Raw genomic sequence first — 19,943 nt, 5'->3', positions numbered from 1 at the left:
CCTCAGATTTTTAGACTCTATTGCAGATAACCAAGAAAATGGCTGATGTCTCTCCAATGAAAGTTATGATTATTTTTGAAATTAATTTCTACTCCAAATGCCAACCTATAAGGGGTCTAAAAAGAAGTTTGTAGAATTAGGAGAACAATTATCACTACCATCATTATCAGGACTTCTCCCTCCATGTTGAACTACAGGGATGGAGAACTTGTGGTCCTCCAGATGTTGTTGGCCTCAAACTCTCAAATGACAAATGGTTATGGCTGAAGGGAGTTCATACATTAGGAGAGTTTCCCCACTCTTCCATTAGGAGAACATCTGTTTCCCACACACCTACCTTTGGAACCCACCCCCAAATACATTAACACACAGTCCATCACTTGTGTAGTAATAACCCTCACATTAAATAGTCTTGAAGCTCTTCCCTCCATAAACAAGTCTATTTGGAGACTCATGGTACATCTCTTCAGCCCACTTCGCTTTCTTTGGAAAAAGCCCTTTCTCACAACAAGCTTGTGATGGACCATCTTTTCTGATATTTTTCAGCCAGAAACCTTATTCACTGCTAGAAAACAAGACTTTGCTCTTTTTTCATGATAATTGCCAAATGACTGATGATTCTATGCAGTGTCTAAGGGCAAAACCTGACATGGAACATTCACAAACTACATTGCTATTAAGGCTTAAAAGAGAAAGAGAGAAAGGTGTTAAATCTTTGAACTCTCACATCTTAATTAGCTTTTCCTCAGTTTCCCTTCTGAGCCCAATTCCTATTTATCCATTAAAAATTTTTTTGCTTGATCTTTAATCAAACTATGTAAGTAAGCAACCCTCAGTAATCTCATAAACGATAGTTCTGCAACAGCAAACCTAGCTTTTATTCATATCTATCAAAAATACAGACAAGCCTTTTCAACAATATAAATAGTGAGGACCAGTGTTGTGTAGATAGTGCATCAGATTAAAACAGAATACAGATAGAATGAGAAATAACAGAAATAGAAGTTACCACAGTTGTTGCTAGCTCCCATGTGGATTTATGGAGCAATATAAATACTGGGGGAGAGGGGAGAGTTCAGAATTAATAAGTATTTTTAAAAGGCAAAATTCCCATCCGCACACAGTGGAATCCAATGAGAACAGAGCATCCAGTCAGAGCATAAAGGGAAAACCAGAACTAAACATATAGAAATACTGGGTCAGAGGACCCACTCTAGTCTACTTTTACTTGACCTTTGTCCCTTTGTCTCTGTGGTGTTTCCTAACACAGTAAATAGTTTGATGTTTTTCTCCTATGATAAAAAGTAAACTGCCAGCACTGAGGTCACTATTGCAGTAAAGGCAGAACATGGCAGTCCCAACAACTATAATTCAACTTCCAATGACTTGGCTGTCATACAGACATCACACACCTCTGTGCACTGTGAGCCTAATGACTGGGTACTTCAGGTTAAAGACGTTGCCTCCACTCCCAGTCACATTTCACTGAGAGCGTGTGTGTGTTCACACACAAACACAAACACATAAATACACACACAAAGCATTTTTCTTGATCGTACAGAATTCCCATTCCACTGTCTTCTTTTGCAATGTACATCTAATGAGATTGGAGATCTAGTTCAGCATCATGGAAGCTGGGTAGAACACTGAGTCACTCTTACTTTTCAATTCTTTTAGCTAAAACATCTGGGGGAAGATACATTCATGAACCAGAATATAGCCAAGAATTTCTAAAATCAACTTCCTGACTGGCCTAATAGAGCCCTAAATAGCTTTTTAGTCACCCCAGCTTGATTGCTAAAAAATAGCACTGTAGAACCAAGCTGAGTCTGTGCTGTTTGCCAATCTGGATGCTGAACTATATGTTGCATGCACATCAGTGCCAGACGGTTTATTAGCTCATCCTAGGAAAAATCAGCTTTTGAAGGGCTATTCAAATATGTGTGTTCTTAATCCTTTTCGGAAAAGTCTTATTCCTTGCTCCACCTACATTTCTACCCATAAAATTCCAGTCACCTGTTTATCTTCAAAAGACACTACAGTGAAGCAGGGATACACAACAGGAATTAAACACATATATTAACATGTATCATTTAAAAAAAAAATGACCTCAACAGTTTTTACTGTCTCCAAATTCTGTGAGAACTCAATTATCTGAACAATGTATATGGTATAAACTAGTTTCCATGAGAAGAACACACCTGCATGCATTGAGTCATGATTTCCAAGGATGATACCCACATGTCTTCCTATAATATTTCAGAGGTTTTATGCACATAATTTATTAACTGATCTGAATTTCAGGGCTCATGTTCAATTTCCCCAATATACCTGGCATATATTTTATGAGAATCTGTAAAAGAACTTCTGAAATCTCATCTTAAAAAAGTGTTTTCACCTGTGGTTCTTAAATCAGTTTTTGTTTTACAGGTAGTCCCCAATTTAATAGTGAGCTCCATTCCCAAGGTTTGTCCTTAAGTCGAATTTGTATGTAAGCTGGAACAGCATTATTGTATAATACTGTATGAGTAGTATTCTGCAATGAACTCGAACCATTGTATATTTAACTCAAATCATTATATATTTAACTTGAATGTTGCTACAGTAGGCTCCATTCTTAACTATGGATCATCCTTAAACCAGGCATTCTTAACCCAGGGATTGTACTACCTGTACTGAATTTATAAAATAAAAGTGAAACTTAAATTGGCTAGAGAATGTACCCACTGAATTTCTCTGTCCCTAGTTTTCATATACCCTACCCAGGCATGCAAATACAGATTTAATAAACTTGCCCATAAAATCACCACCAGCTGACAGGAGTGAGGGAATGAATGTAAAATGCATTAAGGAGCAAATGCAAGCGACTGGATCTGTCCAGGCTATTTGGCACCAAGAGACTACAGGATCAAATAGACAGCCAAGATGCTTGCTTAACAGACTTCTTTAACCCATTTAAAAAACTGGACAGCTGCTAGGAATTCACCATCCTGATCATTAACTTGCAAAGAAAATACACAATAACTTTACATGCCCTGTGCATTCAGGCTGGTTTGCAGGTGAAATATGAATTTGGCATTATCAATAGATTCCTCATTTGCACATTTTGAATGGCTATTGGAACAAAAATAACTTTCAGGTGACTGTTCAATTACATGAAGTGCCATGCATGAAGGAGTGCATGTATATTCAGAGTGTTCCAAAAGTCAAACTGCATAGGCCAATCACTATATAGCTTTCTTTTTTTTTTCAGAGAAAATGTTACTGTACTTAGGAATGTACAAGGTCATGCATCAAAACAGTACAGGTAGTCCTCACTTAATGACCATTTAATGATGGTCCAGAGTTACAACAGCCTTGGGAAAAGTGCTTTATGACCTCTGCAGTCACATGATCACAATTTATGACCTTTTTTGTGATGGTTGTTAAGTGAATCATGTGGTCGTTAAACAAATTCCGTCAAAAACCATCCATTGGGGAAGCTGGATTTGTTTAACAACAATGTGATTCACTTAACAACCCTGTGATTTGCATAACAACTGTGGTGACTCACTTAACGACCATCATAAAAAAGGTCATAAAATCAGCTCCAATTCGCTTAATGACCAAATCGCTTAGCAACCTAAATTCTGATCCCTATGTGGTTGGATAGCAAGGACTACCTGTAAGGAAGGGTTCAGGAGAAAAGGGCAACCAATTTGAACATTTAATGTAATTTATATAATAAATGGTCTATGAGGCCTGACTTTTCGTACATCCTCTGCGACTGTGTGTATATATACATACACATGCACAAATTTTCCCAATTGACAGAATTTGGTGTTCCCTTTGTATAAAATGGAGGAGTTACTTTGTCTGATTCCAAAAGAGGACACAGAGAATGAGCCTCAGTTCCTGTTCCCAATGTGAGTGAATAATCTGGGACAGAAATCCCAAATGACATAGAGTTTGATTGCCATGCCAGACTAGGGAGAAGGCACAAACAATCCTTTATCCTGATCTGCTTTGCAGCCACACTTTGTTTTCTAAGCAGAAACCATGTTAACAGTAACTACTGCTTAGGACCTGGAGATGCCTTGTTAACTAGAGTCTGTTTCTGGAACTCTGTTTTCTTTGTTCAAGGACAAAATTATTCAAAAACATGTGCTCTCATGCCTAGCAGCTTGGTGCCAAACTAGTAGACACAGTTGCTAAAGCTCTTTGCTGAACTCTTGTTGAACAGTGTAACCCAGCCATGGGCGCCCACCACTCACACTATAGCCAGTGCTCTCAAAGAGCCCAAGAGCAGCCTTGGCCACCACGGAGACCTGGGCCACCAGGAATCGGAAGCCCTGTGCACGAGCCTGTGCCTCCAGAAAGCCAAGGAGGCACCGACCCACACCAGAGCGCCGGTACCATCGGCTGACAGCCAAGCGCTTGAGCTCAGCAGTGCGTGGCTCTCCATCAAGAGGTTCCAAAGCCACACAGCCGCACACATCATCATCATCATACACAGCCACCCACAGCCCACGATGGCTTGTGCTGTAATAGGCATGCAGGTGTTTGAGGTCTGGTGAGCGCCACAGTAGAAGTTTCAGAGCCACTACAGTGAGGAGTACCGGCAGCACGAGGGCCACCACAAAGGAGTTCAGGAAGAAGCGCAGTCCACTGCTCACAACTGCCATCAGTAACAAGGCTAGTGGCCGTGTCAGCACATAAAGTATCAAGCGGTTCTCTGTATCTTTGAATCCATCCTGGTGGGAGAGAAATAGAAGAACATAAAAAACAAAGTCCTCAGAGTTCAGAGGGACCCAAAGAGCCATGATAACACCCTAAGGCAAGATGTGCTTCACATTTCCCAATCCATGCTTGTCATTCTTTGCCTGGGAACCCACAATAAAAAAAAATATATTGTGCAATTTCTGAAATAATTCAGGGAGTAAAGAAGAGAAATTAGATGAAGGTTAGGCTAGACTAAGGCACTTTGCTACCAATGCAGCTGACTTATAGAAGCCAACCAAATTGGAAGCCAACTCTGAAATAAAAACTGGCAACGATGTATCTGAGAGCTGGAAATGCCAGAGAGGTCGTCAGGCATACATAGCTCTGCCTCTAACGTGCTTCAGAGGGCCATCACACTCCGCCTGGCCCTGCTCAAGATAGTCAGTCAGCTTTACCATGGAGTGATGATATGAACTCAGACCTTCTTGGTTCTATTCTAGCATTCAAAGCCATAAGACCACATTGTCACAAACCACTTCCCACCAATTAAAATCCTGCCTCCTATTAGTTTCACGTGACAAGGAAAGGTCAAAAGCAACAGGTATGCCATCTTTTAGGAAAGCTGTTAATCTTTGCATGTTAAAAAATTCCAGAAAAGATTCTGGACAGATTTAGGGCTCTCCAGGACTAGACCAGAAAATAATATTAGACTTCTCCCATGTTTTTGATAACACTGGATCTATGAAGCTTTTGGAACCAAATACAAATATTATCAACATCTGTACTTGTTGAAGATGTCTTTTTGAGGAAAAAAAAAAAGTTTAATGTGGATCAACCCCCTGAAACTTCTCAAAAGAAAGGCAGGAGTACTGATATAGTTGGATCCATGTTTCTCCTCCACCTCACCTTCAGAAGTTCCAAAACAATGGGTGCTTCATCCTCTCTCATTTCCCTGATCAACAGTTGCTCTGGGTCCAAGGTAGGCATATTGTTAGCAACTAACACCTAAAAGGAAAGAAAGCTCAGATGTTGGCTGAACATGAACATTCAGTGGGAAAAACAATTTCTGACTAGGAGGGAACCTTTTGCTTAAATGGGGAGATAAACGCTCCCAGAAACTCCAAGACAAGACGAACAACAATCCTCTGACTCCTCCGTAAAAAGGTGCTCAAAAAAAAAAAAAAAAAACTAAAATAGAAACTGGTAAGCAGTTAGGGAACTTTTTTTCACATCTTCGTAATCTATTCCTATTTTACATCCCCCTTCTCATATTCTCCACATATGTTTGAACTACAGCACTTTCTTTAAATGATGAGCAAATATGATAAGGTGTTAAATTTGTGATAGGTGTTCATCTGCTCAAACAGGCAGATCTCTGATAGGAAAAAAGAAACTAGAACTATTGCAAACAGTTTTCTTGTAAAAATCACAGGTAGAGACTGACTTCACACACTGGGCTAAAGCATGTTCGTTGAACACATCACAATAGGTGGATGCCCAATTACACTTTAAGCCAAAACCATATCAACTACATCGTGGTTTAGTATGATGCATGAATTCCTAAAGAATCACTGGCAAGCTTTGGGCCAGCCGCATTTCTCTGGCCTCCGTTTTCTCTTTTGTTAAACAGGGGCCCTTACTTCAAGGGATTATTCTGAAAAGCAAGACAAAAAATGATGGATTTTACTGCTTTATTGCTATTGCAAAGGCCATTTTTCCTTAGACTGAATTCACAAGTAATTTCTCACATGCAAACGAGCAATAAAGTTTTCCTCCCCGTGAGAGTAAAATTACAACATGAAAATTGGAACACCTGTATTTTGTCTAGCCCCTCCCTTTCGTAAGAGCGCTCCGGCCACGACAGCCACACCCCCTCCGCAAAAATAGAAGCGCCTAATTTAGCATACAGTAAAACCTTTCACGATCCCCCTGTGTTCCCAATGGACTCACCCAGTTTGCAGGCTACGGCTGACTTCGCCCCTGCAGAGAGGCGCATGGGATATTCCAATAACTTACATTCGCCCCTCCTCCTTTCACGAGCATAGGAGGGGTGGATAGGAAACAGCCCTGACCCAAAGGCCCGATAGTCAACCTCTCCCTTTCCAGACTCAGGGCTTCACTGAGTATGCGCATGCGCTACGTTCCCTCTTCTTCGACCCCTTTCTCTTCCTACGCAGCCCTTAGTTACTGTTGCTAAGCGGGAGCAACGTGGCCTCTCGGGTATGAGACGACCGTCGAACCTGAGTTGCAGGGCAGTCCGAGCCCTTCTTCCTTGGCCGTGTACAGGAGAAAAGGGGAAGCCCAGGAAACAGGGGATCGCTCTCCTCCCCTTTTTTGGTATTGCATAACAAAAAGCTACCTTTTCGCTCTTCATGATGAGAGTCTGAGGGTGCATAAATCCTGGCAGACAGGAATTCAACAGGTAAATCTATGCACACAAACAGATACATAAATCTGACTAACCCTTTGCCTCTCTGTCTGTATGGCAATATTAAAGACATTGTCCTTAACTCTGAGGAGCCTATGTTGTTTGCACATAGCTGGAGCAAAAGGCTTTGGGGATTAAGATGACATATGGATATTTTTTTTCTTTTTCTTTTGCATTATCATGCAAACTTCATTCTTGAGCTAACGAGCCAGCCTTGGCCTATGTAGAAAGCAAGGTGTGTCCTCTTTGTACTTGAATGGGAGAGTACCAGGAAATTCCAGAGCTACAGATTAGAACAGGGAGTTGGGGGAAAAAAAACATCCTGGGGGATGGCAGTGGCAACCCGCTTCCATATCATGCTAAGCAAACTGCCTAGATGCAGTAATACATGTCATCAGGAGTTGAGCTTGACTTAAAAATGAATTTTATTCATGTTTAACACCTTACCTTGCCCCTGTCTTGGAATAGAATTGGCTGCACATTTAAATATTGACCAGTTTATGCAATACGTTTATAGAACTCCAGGTCCAAATCCTCCTGTAGCCACAGAAATTCCCTAGGTGGCCAGGCCAATAACTCTGAGTTCAACCCACCTCACAGGATTTAGTTGTGGGGATAAAATGAAGGGCTATCCCATGTAAGCCAACTTAAGTTCTTGGAAGGTGGGATAAATAATTACAAACAAAATGTACACCAATTTGATTGATGGAGGCAGTATTTGATCTGTAAGCTGCTTTGCATCCTGCTGGCTACTGTTAATAATGTTAAATGGAATCCTGCAGAATGAAATCAATGTTGTTGTGAAAAGTAAGGTTTTAAAGCTGTTGCTGAAAATTGAAAAAGACAGATCCCAGCACCAGCCCAGTGAGTAGTTAACTACTGTACTCTGTGCTTCATTATACTGTACAATTTGCAGATTACTTGTTGAAAATATTGGTGCTTCAGAGTAGTTCATTTTCAGTATCCATTTCACATGGGACATAAGTGGTCTGAATGCACCCTCCTGTGGTCGAAGAGATACTGAATACATGAAGGCAAATACTCATTTATTGACATAGGTTTGATGTGTTAAATCTCTGTGCAGCAATTCAGCATGCCAAAATGGTAATGTGAGAAGCAACTGTGGCAGCAAGGCCACAATAAGTAAGTCCTCTTGTAAGTAAGTTACTAAACCTTACTTATATCTATGAAACTCTTCTATCACATTCACCTACAGTATGGGGACATTTAAAAGCATGCTCAGTGCCCAAATTTCATGAGGCAGAAATGTTGTCTTATATTGATTTTGAGATTAGATCTAGGGTGATGGAGGATTGGTTCTACAGATCTTCAAAGGTCTGGGCTTTTGTTCCTAGAACAGTGCATTTCCTAGTTGTCTTCTGTTTAACACCTACATGAAACCGCTGGATGATGCCTTCATAAATCTTGACCCTGGGCCAGCTGAGTGACATGGCCAAAGTCCTAGCCCAGTGCCTAGATGGGGAAGAACAGGCTCAATCCTGACAAGATCAAATGACTGGGCTTATTTGGGCCCCCTGCTTCTGGGGATATTCCATCACTAACTCTCAGTGGGTTTGCACTTTGCCATTTGAGATTGGTGTGCAATCTGGGGGTCTTCTCAGAAGGCATCTCCTGCTCAAAGATCAGGTGGCAGCTGTGGCTAAAAGGGCCTCTGCACAGGTATACCTAGTGTACCAGTTGTGCCCTTTCCTGGACTGGGACACCGTTCAGACTCATGCACTGGTCACCTCACAATTGGGATTACGGTAATGCACTCTACATGAGTCTGCCCTTGAAGACCATCCTGAAGCTACAGCTGGTCCAGAATCTGGCAGCATGGGCAATGTTGGGAATATTGCATTACACTCATATGATCCCACTGATTCATGAGCTGCACTGGTTACCAGTCAGCTTCCGGGAGCAATTCAAAGTGCTGGTTCTCGCCTTTAAAGTTGTTCACGGCATAAGGCCTGCTCTCTCAGGGGCCATCTATCTTCAGTTGTTTCTCCCTGCCTGGTATGATCAGGCAGAGTGGGTGTCCTTTGGCCCTTCCATTAAACCAGTGTTTCTTAAAGTGTGGTCCTATGACCCCTGGAAGTCCCCCAAGATTCTCTCAGGGATCCACAAAACCAAAATTGTTTGCCAGCCTATGTTGAAAAATAATACAATATTAAAATCCCATCAAACAATGGCAGCATTAACAAGCAAGTATAGTGAACACACAATCTAACATTAGTCAATAGAAAAGTGTAATAGTTACACAGGCTTAAGTCCCTGTAATCTTAATTCTTTGGAACTAAATATTGCATAAAATGGCAAACTTTGGAACTATTTCTTGAACTGAATGAACTGCTAGTGGTCCTTATGTTCATTTCCTTGTTCTCCAAATCATTTCTGGCTAAACGTAAAGGGTTGAGCTAAAGAACTGTGTAAAACTTCAATTTATGTAGATAAAAAGGTGCTTCACAAGAACGGCTTGAGATTTCATATGCTGTCCATATCAACATAGGATTCTTGCTATTAATACCTACCACGTGTTCACAGAACATGTTCACGTAACATGTTTAACACACAAATGCAAAATGTTTCAGGCTGCTAATTAGGAGTACAAAGATCACATGAGGCCTGTACAAACGATATAGCCATTTTGCTTAAAATAGTAGATGTTTCAGGTCAAGCCCAGCTCCAGAGACACCTCCCAATTGCTTTCTGGCTCAATTTAAAGCAACAGTCTCCAGCTTGGGGCCCTGTTACTCATTGCCCAACAAAACCAGCTACCTGAGTACTACACAGGCATGCAGGCTGGACAAGAGGAAGCAATCAAGGAGCAGCAGCATGACAGCTCGCCTTACTGAATGCAGTAGTTCTCCTAGCAAACAGTGGGGACTTGTCAGCCGGACTGTGCAGTTGGCATCCCAGAGTATCCATTGCAGAGAGCATCACCTCCAGGAATCCCCATCTTTTCTGCAGTCTGTGGCACACACTGCTTCTATAGTGGCACTGGGGTCTCTTGGCACAGCAGTGGGGAGGAGAGGCTTGGCCAGAGATAATGGGCTGGCCCCCATTATCCAAGGAAGGTGTAGGAACTGAGGAAAGAAGGCCAGATTTGGCTGCCCCACTGTGAGAGTCTCTGCTAGGCAAGGAGTAGGAAAAGCAGATAGCAAGCAAGCAAGATCCCTTTGCTGGGGGGAGGGAGGGAAGGAGAGTTGATTTTGCCTGGCAAGGAGAAAAAAAGGAAAGCGAATGAGAAAAAGACTGAATGAAAGGAAGATCACTCTGTTCAGCAAAGAAAAAGAAAAAAGTAGGATCAGGGCAGCTCTTGTTAGATGGGGTTTTCTGGATTTTATTGTCTTGGATACAAAAGATACATTTTTCAGGAACAATAAAATCTAGGAAACCACAGTATTCTTAATATACTTAGTTTTAATGCATGAAAAAGATTCAGTATTGCTGCCCTCATGCTAATGAACTAGTCCTCATGTGACACTTGTGAGATCCCTCATTTAAGGTGTGAGCATAAACCTTTAACATCCTAAATGTCTAACGGTGTGTCTGTCTCTGGGCTTGCCTCTTTCCTTTTTGAAGCTGTTAAATTCTGCAGGAGAGGTGCTTCTGAAGATGCATTGTTAAAGCCTTGTTTCTCTGGTGGAAGAGCCAGCCATCTTCTGCATTGCAGTGCACTACCTCCAAAGTTCTGTTGGGTTTCTTCTCTACATTTAAAAACATCTGTAAAGAAACCACCCTTTTTTTCCCAAGCATTTCATTGTTAGTTGATTTTAGTACTAATTTTAATGTATGTATCTGCTGTAAGTTTTGAGCATTAGTTTAGTTAGAAAGGCTGAATTTAAATTGAATACTTGACTAGGTTTTCACAGCTAAGTTGTAAACAAAATAAATTAGTTTGATGTGTAAGCCCAATTACTAAGGCAAATTCCTTGTTCATTTAGCTCAGTTCTGGCTATATATTTCCTAATATCCCATGGTTAAGTAAGCTATGGTTTACTGAAGTAACTCAATTGCCTGGGTTTGCCAAGCCTTAAACTAGTGGCATGACAATAATCTGAACCACAAACTAGCTATACACGTTTTAGCCTGGCATGCTTTGCAAACTTAATGCTGTCTACCCAAGGGTGGGCATCCCACAGACTGCATGTGCTCTCACTCCTTTGCAGCTACTGGGGATAGGACCAAAACTATGGAGTTTTTTTTTTTTAAAGGGGGGGCTTGATGGGGTTTTAAGAGCCACAATGGTGTCATAAGCCTTAAGATTAACACAATAAGCCTTAACACAAACATAACATCCTTTAAAAACCCAATTCCCCCAAATAGCGTAGCTTAAGGAAAAAAATGAGACTGATCATTTTGGCTTTGCCCACTCTGCGGATGTCATGACATCAGCTGTACCACCTGCAGCCCTATAGCAAGGCAGGAAAAGGTACAGCCCCAAATCAAAAAAAAAAAAAAAAGGTCTCTTACACTGACTACCAGTAGCTCTTCAAAGTTTTATCTGCCCTATTTTCTAAGGATTGAACCTGGGACCCAGCCACATACCCAACACTGAACTATGGCCCTTTCTTCTTAACTTAATCTGTGGAACTTTCTTCCTCTAGAATGTCAAGAGACTTGTTAACCTGTTGAATTGTTCAAGTCTGTTACTGGGACCTCACTTTTGTTGGCTCTATCTATGCTAAACTTTAGTGGTAGCTATATATTCAATATGTATCTGAATGAAGCAGTATGAAACTGTGTGAGAAAACCAAGAGCAGCACCACTATCTAAGCTGAATGCTTTATTCTTGTTCCCTTCAAAGCTCCTCACCTTAAAAGGGCCTTAAGTTAGTAGCTGAGAGCACAACCTGCATCTCAGGTTGGACGAATGGCAGAAATCCTGAAGAGCCACTGCCAATCAACGTAGTCAGTACTAACCCACATTCTTTATATTTTCTTACCCCAACTCAGTAACAAATATTTAAAAAATGACCAAGAAAAAGCTAAGTACTGTAGAGCCTTGACTGAGTTGTGAGAAATATTTCACATACTGCAAAAATGTGATCCAGCCTATATATGATGATACACTGAAAAATACAATTGAAAAACGGCAAAGGTGCATCAAAGCAGTCTTTTATTTTCCTTCCAGGCCACAAGGGTCTTTGACTCTCTTGTGTTTGTTAGCACCAGGAACTAAGGTCCACTCAGGAAGAAATGTACTTCTGCACATGATAAAAGAAGGGCTATAATGGGAACAGAAGGATTTAACCGTAAAAGCCATTGTAGCTGGGAGATGCAGTCTATAGTAGCTCATAAGGTTGTCTCCTATAGCATCGAGCAGTCTCAAGCCTGAATGTCCCCAGTTTTCCATTTTACAAAAGGGATTATGCTATTTCACAGCAGTGTGGTCCAATGTTATAACACGGAAGAGAAATGGAGAAATCAGCTGCCAATTAATCACATTCCTGTCTAGTAGTAGGAGAACACATAGAAGTCCTGGCTACCATAAACAATCTTTGTACCGTGAGGCTGCACATCCATTTCTTTTTTGCCAGAACAAAGTGTGTTAAATACGGTAAGACTACAGGGATGGATCTGGGTAAGAATAAAAGACTGGGCTGGCGCTGTCTCTTTTGTGTGCAGTATGTACGGATGCTGAGGGAGGGAGCCATGGCGTGGCATGGGGATTACTGTGGCTGCAGGGATAGAAGCAGCAGCAGCAGACCACATGGGATCAGGGAGAGGAACAGCAAAGGGCATGCTTTGGACCAGCAGGCAAGGGGCTGAACCCAGCTGTTTGTTGAGAAAGTTTGTCCTGAGGAACCCAAGCAGAACTCACTTGGAGAGCTGACCACCCCATATGGGTGTCTCGAAGTTGTCCAGATCCAAATCACTCAGTCTAGCCTCACCTTATTCTTTGTTGAAATCTGACTGTTCCTGACTGATATTCCAGTGCAGGCATATGGGGCAGCTGGTTTTTTTTTTTTTTTAGAAGGTGTGAACCAGTTGCATATTTGGTACTGTTTGGACAATCTGAATGGAAGGCAGTCCTTGGGATGCAACTGGGCTTTGTAACAACTGTACCATTTGAGGAGTGCTGTTGCTTTCAACAGCAGTTTGACTGTTATCTGGGCTGCTTACCTGCAGGGTTGGTACACTCTCTAGTACTTGGAGAGTCTGTTCTCCCTGGGCACTGCGGATGATCAACAGATTCTGCCCAGACCCTGAGCTACCATCAGTGCTATGTAACTGGAGGCCAGACAGTTCCTGCACAGTCTGGATATTCTCCACTTCCTGAACACACAAACGGGTTTGCTCCCCACCTGCCCTCCTCAATACTAATACATTCTGAACCCCTTCTTCAGTCTGTAGAGTCTCAAAATGCATGTCTTGCACCCCTTCAAGGTTCTCAACCTCACCTCCAGCCCCAAGCAATTCCTCTCCTGGAGAGTTCTGTACAACAATCAGGTTCTGGCTTTCTTCTTCCATGTTGGATCCCTGGTGGAGGTCCACTTCAGAGAGCTCATGTGAACTAGACAGAGCAGTTCCAATCTCATTCATTTCCTGAGCTGAGCCCAGAGTCTGAAGTTGAACACTGGTCATCTCTTCTGAAGGCTGAAGTTGCTGCCCTTCCTGGGAAGACATAAGCCCCTGGATATGATTAGCACTATCCAACTGTTGGGAAGGAGCAAGGCCTTGGATTTCAACACTGCTCACAGCCTGATTTGAATGGGGCAAATTCTGTATCTGAAGAGAGTTGGCCTGCTGACAAGATGTCAAGGTCTGGATCTGAAGAGGGCCTACTTGTTGGGAAGGCTGGAGGGTTTGGAGCTGCAGGGTCCCCACCTGCTGGGAAGATGGCACAGCCTGAAATTGCACAGTATTCATCTTTTGTGAAGGCTGAAGTGCTTGGAACTGTACTGTGCTGGCTGGTGGGCAACTGGACAGACCCTGGATCTGCACAGTGTTTGCTGGTTGGGCAACAGGCAAACTCTGGATCTGAACAGTATTCTGGGGTAAAGGCAGACTTTGAATCTGCACAAGGCCAGTCTGTGGAGAATTAGGAACAGCCTGGATCTGAATTGTGCCAGTTTGCTGAGAAGGCAGGGCCTGAATTTGTAATGTGCCACTTTGCTGGGCAGTGGGGAGGTTTTGGAGTTGCTGAGGCAGAGTTTGAATCTGGATGGTACTTGTTGATGGAGTGGGTGGCATAGATTGTATCTGCACTGTGCCCACTTGCTGTTCTGGCAAACTCTGGAGTACAATAACATTCTGTCCACTGGTCTGCAGCCCTGGTGACCTCTGGATTTGCACATTAGGAATAGGCTGCATGCTGGTTCCAGTGACACTGGGCATTAAAATAATATTCTGGTTGCTAGATACTGGTGGTGGGGGAGGTACTGGCACAGGCTTCTTTCCCTTACTTTGACGGAGTGGGACAGGTTTGTTTGGAGTAGTGGGAGCACTTGGCACCAAGGTAAAAGTGGTTGAAGCGACAGGTGTGGTTGATACCATCTGTGGACTGGGCAAAAGGATGAGTTTTGGGGGTGAACTTTGGAGAGGTGGCTGCTGCTGCTGCTGCTGCTGCTGCTGCTGCACACTGGGAATGAGTTGCAAGCCCTGGGCTGTCTGCACTAGCAAGAAAGTTTGACTGTTAGAGGAAACAGCTGGGGCTGGACTGCCACTTAACTCCACATTCAGAGTGGCCTGCATGTTGGGCATGATTTGTACCTCCTGGGTGGCAGCAGGTGAGGCAGTAGTTGTGTGATTGGTTGCCTCACTACTGTTATGGGTGCGCAAATGGCGCTGTAGGTAAGATGCCATAACAAAAGCCTTACAGCAAACTGGGCACTGGAAGGGGCGTTCCCGGGAGTGGGTGCGTCGGTGCAGGGCCAAGTTGGATGAGTGAGTGAATGCCTTGCCGCAGTCCCGGCAGCAATAGGGTCTCTCGCCAGTGTGCACCCGCTGATGCTGCCGAAGGTTGGAGGTCTGGGTAAATGCCTTGCCACAGGTCTGGCAGGCGAAGGGACGCTCACCTGTGTGCAGCTGCTGGTGCCGGCGAAGGCACGAGGTATTCTTAAAGGCTTTCCCACAATCCTGGCAGGCATATGGACGCTCTCCAGTATGCTGGCGTAAATGGTATTGGTAATGAGAGGCCCATTTGAATGCCATCCCACAGGTGGGGCAGGTGAAGGCACGCAGCCCCGTATGCACCCTCTGGTGAATGCGCAGCAGCGATGAGCGCTTGAAGGCCTTCCCACACTCACTGCAAGCATAGGGGCGCTCACCTGTGTGATCACGGAGGTGATAACGCAGCCCAGAGGAGCCCTTGAATGACTTCCCACACTCTCCACACACATAGGGTCGCTCAGGTGGTGGAGGTGGTGTCACTGTGGCTGTAGGCACTGGCTCAGCCTGTGCTGGACATGTCACTTCAGCTTCCTCCAGCCGCTGTTCAGCTGGGGGATGGGAACGTTGGTGGCCCAATAGGCTGGCCAGTGCAGGGAAGGAGCGCTCACACACCACACAGGTGTACGTGCGATCTGATGAGTGCTGGCTCTGCTGATGCCTTGCTAAACCCGCTGCACTCTTGAAAGTCTTACCACACACTGAGCAAGATACTGAGGGCGTGGGAGATACTACAGGTGCTGCCTCCTCCTGCACTGATGGCGATGGCATTTCTAGCAAAGGCAACGGCTCTGCTGGGGCCAAGTGCGTTTCCTGGTGGCTTAACAGTTGCTCTTGCGAGGGAAAGGTAAGATGGCAGATGCTACAGCGAAACACCATCTCTACAGTGGTGGTTGGTTCTTCCAAGAAGAGCTGTGCTGGAGGTGCAACATCAGCATGAGTCTCCAGGTGCTGCTGCAAATAGGTGTCAGATGCAAAGGCTTTACCACAAATAACACAGGTGTGGGCAGGGCGGGCGGCGTGTGCTGATCGGCAGTGCAGTGCTAGGTTAGATGAGTGCGTGAAAGCTTTACCGCAGTCCTGGCATCGATAGGGTCTCTCACCAGTGTGCACTCGCTGATGCTGTCGTAGGTTTGTGGACTGGGTGAAAGCCTTGCCACAGATAGGGCAGACATAAGGACGCTCACCTGTATGTGTGTGGCGGTGCCGTCGTAAGCTAGAGGAGTTCTTAAAGGCCTTATCACATGCTGGGCAGGGATAGGGGCGTTCTCCAGTATGCTGGCGCAGGTGATACTGGTAATGGGAAGACCACTTAAAGGCCAGGCCACAGTGAGCACACTTAAAAGCACGCAGACCAGTATGTACACTCTGATGGATCTGAAGCAAGGATGACCGTTTAAATGCCTTGCCACATTCACCACACTTATATGGTCGCTCACCCGTGTGTCCACGCTGGTGATACAGCAAGGCCGATGAACCTTTGAAAGCCTTGGGGCATTCTGAGCACTTGTAAGGGCGCTCGCCTGTGTGAGTCCGCTGGTGGTGGATGAGCCGCGATGACCATTTGAACACCTTGCCACATTCCAAGCATTCATATTGATGATCACCACTGCTGCCACCAGGACCTCCACCAGTTGGGGCCACTGCAGGCACTGCTGCTGCCTGCATCTCCATTTGCTGAGCTCCCACCATTGCAGCAGATTTCACCTGCCAGAGAGAGATAGCACACCTGTTGGTCACAACCATCGCTAACATATTAGCAAGTCTTATGCACACCTGCAGTACAACATGTCACTAACTGACTTGCAATTCAATAGTTTGCATGCATCTATTGAAAAATAGAATTCTGAGGAGATATAATCAAAATCTTCCCTAGGTGACCTCCCTCCACCCCCACATACTAGTTCCTGCTTTGCCCCAGAACTTACACAAGGTAATTAAGCAGTACTATCCAAAAGTTTAGAGAACTGATGTTTTCTGTCATCATCCTCCAGGGACTCCCTTTGCTACTGGCAAGAGCCAAGAGCTGCCCAGAAAAGGAGACAAAATATATATTCCTGGCCCTGACTGTTAAGGGGCACAGACACATATTAAGACTGGGTGCTATTCTCCCAAACAATTACCTTGTAATCTCAGAATTGCAGCAATGGATACAGCTACAGCAACAACAGCCTGGGGAGCAGGTATTTTCTATCCTCATCTCTTACAATAGTTATTCTGAATTTATTACACCACAGTACAGTTATTCTTGCAGCCTGTTTATCAGACAGACAAATAGGATGTAAATATTTTAAAAAACTATACATACTCATGGACTTTGTTGCAGTAAGCTACATTCACATGTAAATTGCATAACTCATAATCTCTTGAATTTGAATATCAGCTGAAATAACAGCAACTAGGTTTATTATAACAAGAAAAAGAAAATGGTATATTCAAAAATAACATGGAAGCAATATTTTAACTGACAGTAGAATACTAGAGTTGGAAGAGAGATCTGGGGGAAGGGAAAGAAAACTAAGGATATACTATTCAGACATGAACTCTTGTACATTTGTAGCAGTTAGTAGGCCACTAGAAAGCATCAAAGGGCTGGCTACTTGTGCTGTGTAGCTTGAGTAAGTTGGAGGAGTTGGAATGGGGCAAGTCTACATCCTTTGAGGCCAGAAATTAGAGTAGGGGCTGTTATTTTTTTCATGCCAACAAAGGGGTACCTGTGAAGCTGGTGAGCCACAACTCCTATTATATCTCACTTTTGGCCAAGCTGGGAAAGGCAACTGAGGGCAATAATGCAGCAAAATCTGGAGGGCCACAATTTCCCCATTCTGCCTGATACGACAAACAGGTCTTTAAAAAAAAAAAAAAGATGAAATAGAATTCTTGAAGGAGATGCATGAATCTTCAACCAATGTCCCGATTCCCAGCATACACATAAGCAATCCTTTCTAAGCCAAATGACACTGAAGCTCAAAAAACGGTAGGGGTTGAGCAGAGGGTGCATTTTCCCTCTGAACTTAATTTCCCTCTCCCATCATCTTCTTTGAAATTTTGCACAGGCCCCATTTTATTTTAAGCAGTGTCCAGCCACACAATGTTGTGAAGAGGACAAGGCATTTTTCCCCCGCCCAGTTTTCTGCATCCTCCGGAGAGCTCTGAGGGTGTCGTGGATGAGATGGACGATGTAGCCAAATATAATTAAACCCAGCTGTAGCAGTTTAGTGGACAGTTTACACTTCCCCAATTTGAAGTCTTCTAGAAGTGTTGGACTGCAGCTTGCATCCTCCACCAGGTACCATAATGCAGGTTGCGAAGTAATGGGACCTGTAGTCCACCTGGAGGGCGCTAAGTTGGAGAACGGTGGTTCAAAGGACACGGGACTCACTTTGAGCCTGGTCTTATGAGAGCTTATTGCTGAATCTCTTGTGAACCGTTATACGAGAAGGAATTCCACATTGACGTATCCCTCAAGTACAGTCCTTCCTATTGCCTCTACTATTGTAAGATGAAGAAACATCCTATAATTAAAATTGCTTTCGTTATTTCTCCACCCACCAGCCTTAAGAACAAGCGAATATTCTGTCGGCGGAAGAAAACCCCCTTTTGTGACCTGCCCCTTTAAAGAAGGAACCTCTCCTTTAAGGAACCAAGCTCCGCCGCCCCTCCCCCTTCGCTGCCGTTCGGCCTCGCGACGTCTTTTTTCCCTTCCCCCCCGCCGTCTCACTAATGCTCTGAGTTTTCTCCTCACCTGGGCCTTTTTTTTCCTTCCCCGCGCGCCTCGCTGCAATGAGGGGTTGATGGGAGAGGAGCCGCGGGGCTGTGGGGGGAGGGGCCCCCGCTCCACCCTCCCAGTGGCCGGGGGCGCGAGACACCCAACCTTTACCTTGCTCACACTAACAGCCCGCGACGCCGGCCAACCCCACCCCTTTGCTCTTCTGCCATTGGCTACTCAGAACATCTTGGGAGTTGTAGTTTAAACGCAAGCCTTTCGCCATCTTGCCCTGCGGCACGTGACCAAAAGGCCCAAGAGGAAGCGGTTTCTGCGCTAGTCAGGTGTCAGGCGGCTGCGTGATCAGCCCGCAAATATGGCTGGGCGGGCACTGAAGTGCTATGGTGTAATGAGGATTTCGGCTATTACGGTTAAAGGACGCCTTAATGTGCACGGATTCTGTAGAGACCGTGCATTTATTCCAGTTGTTAACCTACTCCCAGAACAAAGCGTTTCTACCTGGTCTTCCCTAATTCCACTGAGTGAGCAATTACATCAGTACTCCTAACTGAATATTAGGAAATATTCCCCAAAAAAGAACATGCATTGATTTAAGACAATGTATCCCATTTCAAAGTATCAGAATAGTTGTTTGAATATAAAAATACATTATTTATACTTGGATTTTACGTTTAGCAAAATAAATTTCATGAATGGTGGCTTTTCCAGAGATAACTGGATGATGTGAGAAGTAGTTATGACATAGGATTTTACATTTGTACAATTTTAAAGTCTTGGAATCCTGTAGCAAATAATGAAACAGAGTTCTACAGAAGCTCTGTTTTGCAGGATCCTGTCCCCACTTACAATTCATTGTAAGTCTTCCTCATCTCACCCCTACCCAGGAGTGAAATAGTCTTAAGCCACCACTAAGAATACTGGAATAAAAATAGTATTTCCCCTCCTTAAGCTGATACTTTCCTATCACAGTTACAAGGTGGGTAAATTATGTTAAGGCTTTGTGACCCACTGGAGTTTGAACATAGGTATATTTGGGGAATGTTGGAAGGCATGCAATAGAAGGATAATGATAGACTGGAAGAGGTCTAAAACAACATAGGGCTGTTTGGGATAAACTCAGTTCCTCATACCTGCTACTGACTGGGTTACAATGTTCACACAACATACCTTACCCAGGTCCAATCATGCAAAT

The 19,943-nt window shown here is 43.9% G+C and overlaps 1 protein-coding gene across 9 annotated transcripts; it reads right to left on the bottom strand.

Annotated features, from left to right (window-relative positions):
* Positions 1 to 854: 854 nt before the first annotated feature.
* LOC103057925 (putative N-acetyltransferase 14) lies at positions 855 to 19,014 on the bottom strand. 9 transcript variants are annotated; one of them, XM_088142886.1, is made up of 5 exons: positions 18,770 to 18,956; positions 17,148 to 17,279; positions 13,251 to 16,731; positions 5,608 to 5,699; positions 855 to 4,733 (listed from the first exon to the last, which is right to left on the bottom strand). In XM_088142886.1, the coding sequence occupies exons 3-5, from the start codon at positions 16,714 to 16,716 to the stop codon at positions 4,191 to 4,193; spliced, it is 4,101 nt and encodes a 1,366-aa protein (XP_087999012.1). In that variant the 5' UTR covers positions 16,717 to 16,731; positions 17,148 to 17,279; positions 18,770 to 18,956; the 3' UTR covers positions 855 to 4,190. The 9 variants fall into 9 exon arrangements, with proteins under 9 accessions (XP_087999012.1, XP_087999011.1, XP_007436082.1 ...); XM_088142885.1 differs by having other exon boundaries at positions 5,608 to 5,706; positions 16,464 to 16,731; positions 18,770 to 18,934; XM_025171695.2 differs by lacking the exons at positions 855 to 4,733; positions 5,608 to 5,699 and adding an exon at positions 17,739 to 17,871 and having other exon boundaries at positions 12,207 to 16,731; positions 18,770 to 18,959.
* Positions 19,015 to 19,943: the final 929 nt, after the last annotated feature.

Source organism: Python bivittatus, unplaced genomic scaffold (assembly GCF_059951505.1).
Source record: "Python bivittatus isolate LINGU-HERP-01145 unplaced genomic scaffold, Pbiv_v1 ctg000440_np1212, whole genome shotgun sequence".
Classification (NCBI taxonomy): Eukaryota; Metazoa; Chordata; class Lepidosauria; order Squamata; family Pythonidae; genus Python; species Python bivittatus.
This window is presented reverse-complemented; position numbering and strand designations above follow the sequence as displayed.

Bases quoted from the DNA above. Each gene is read 5' to 3' on its own strand.
- LOC103057925 (XM_088142886.1), bottom strand. From the start codon at position 16,716: ATGGTGGGAGCTCAGCAAATGGAGATGCAGGCAGCAGCAGTGCCTGCA. The intron at 5,700-13,250 runs GCCCAGATAACA...TTTAGGTGTTAG, and splicing joins ACCAACCCTGCAGGTAAGCA to TTGCTAACAATATGCCTACC. The intron at 4,734-5,607 runs GTGAGGTGGAGG...CTCTCCCACCAG, and splicing joins TTGTTTTGGAACTTCTGAAG to GATGGATTCAAAGATACAGA.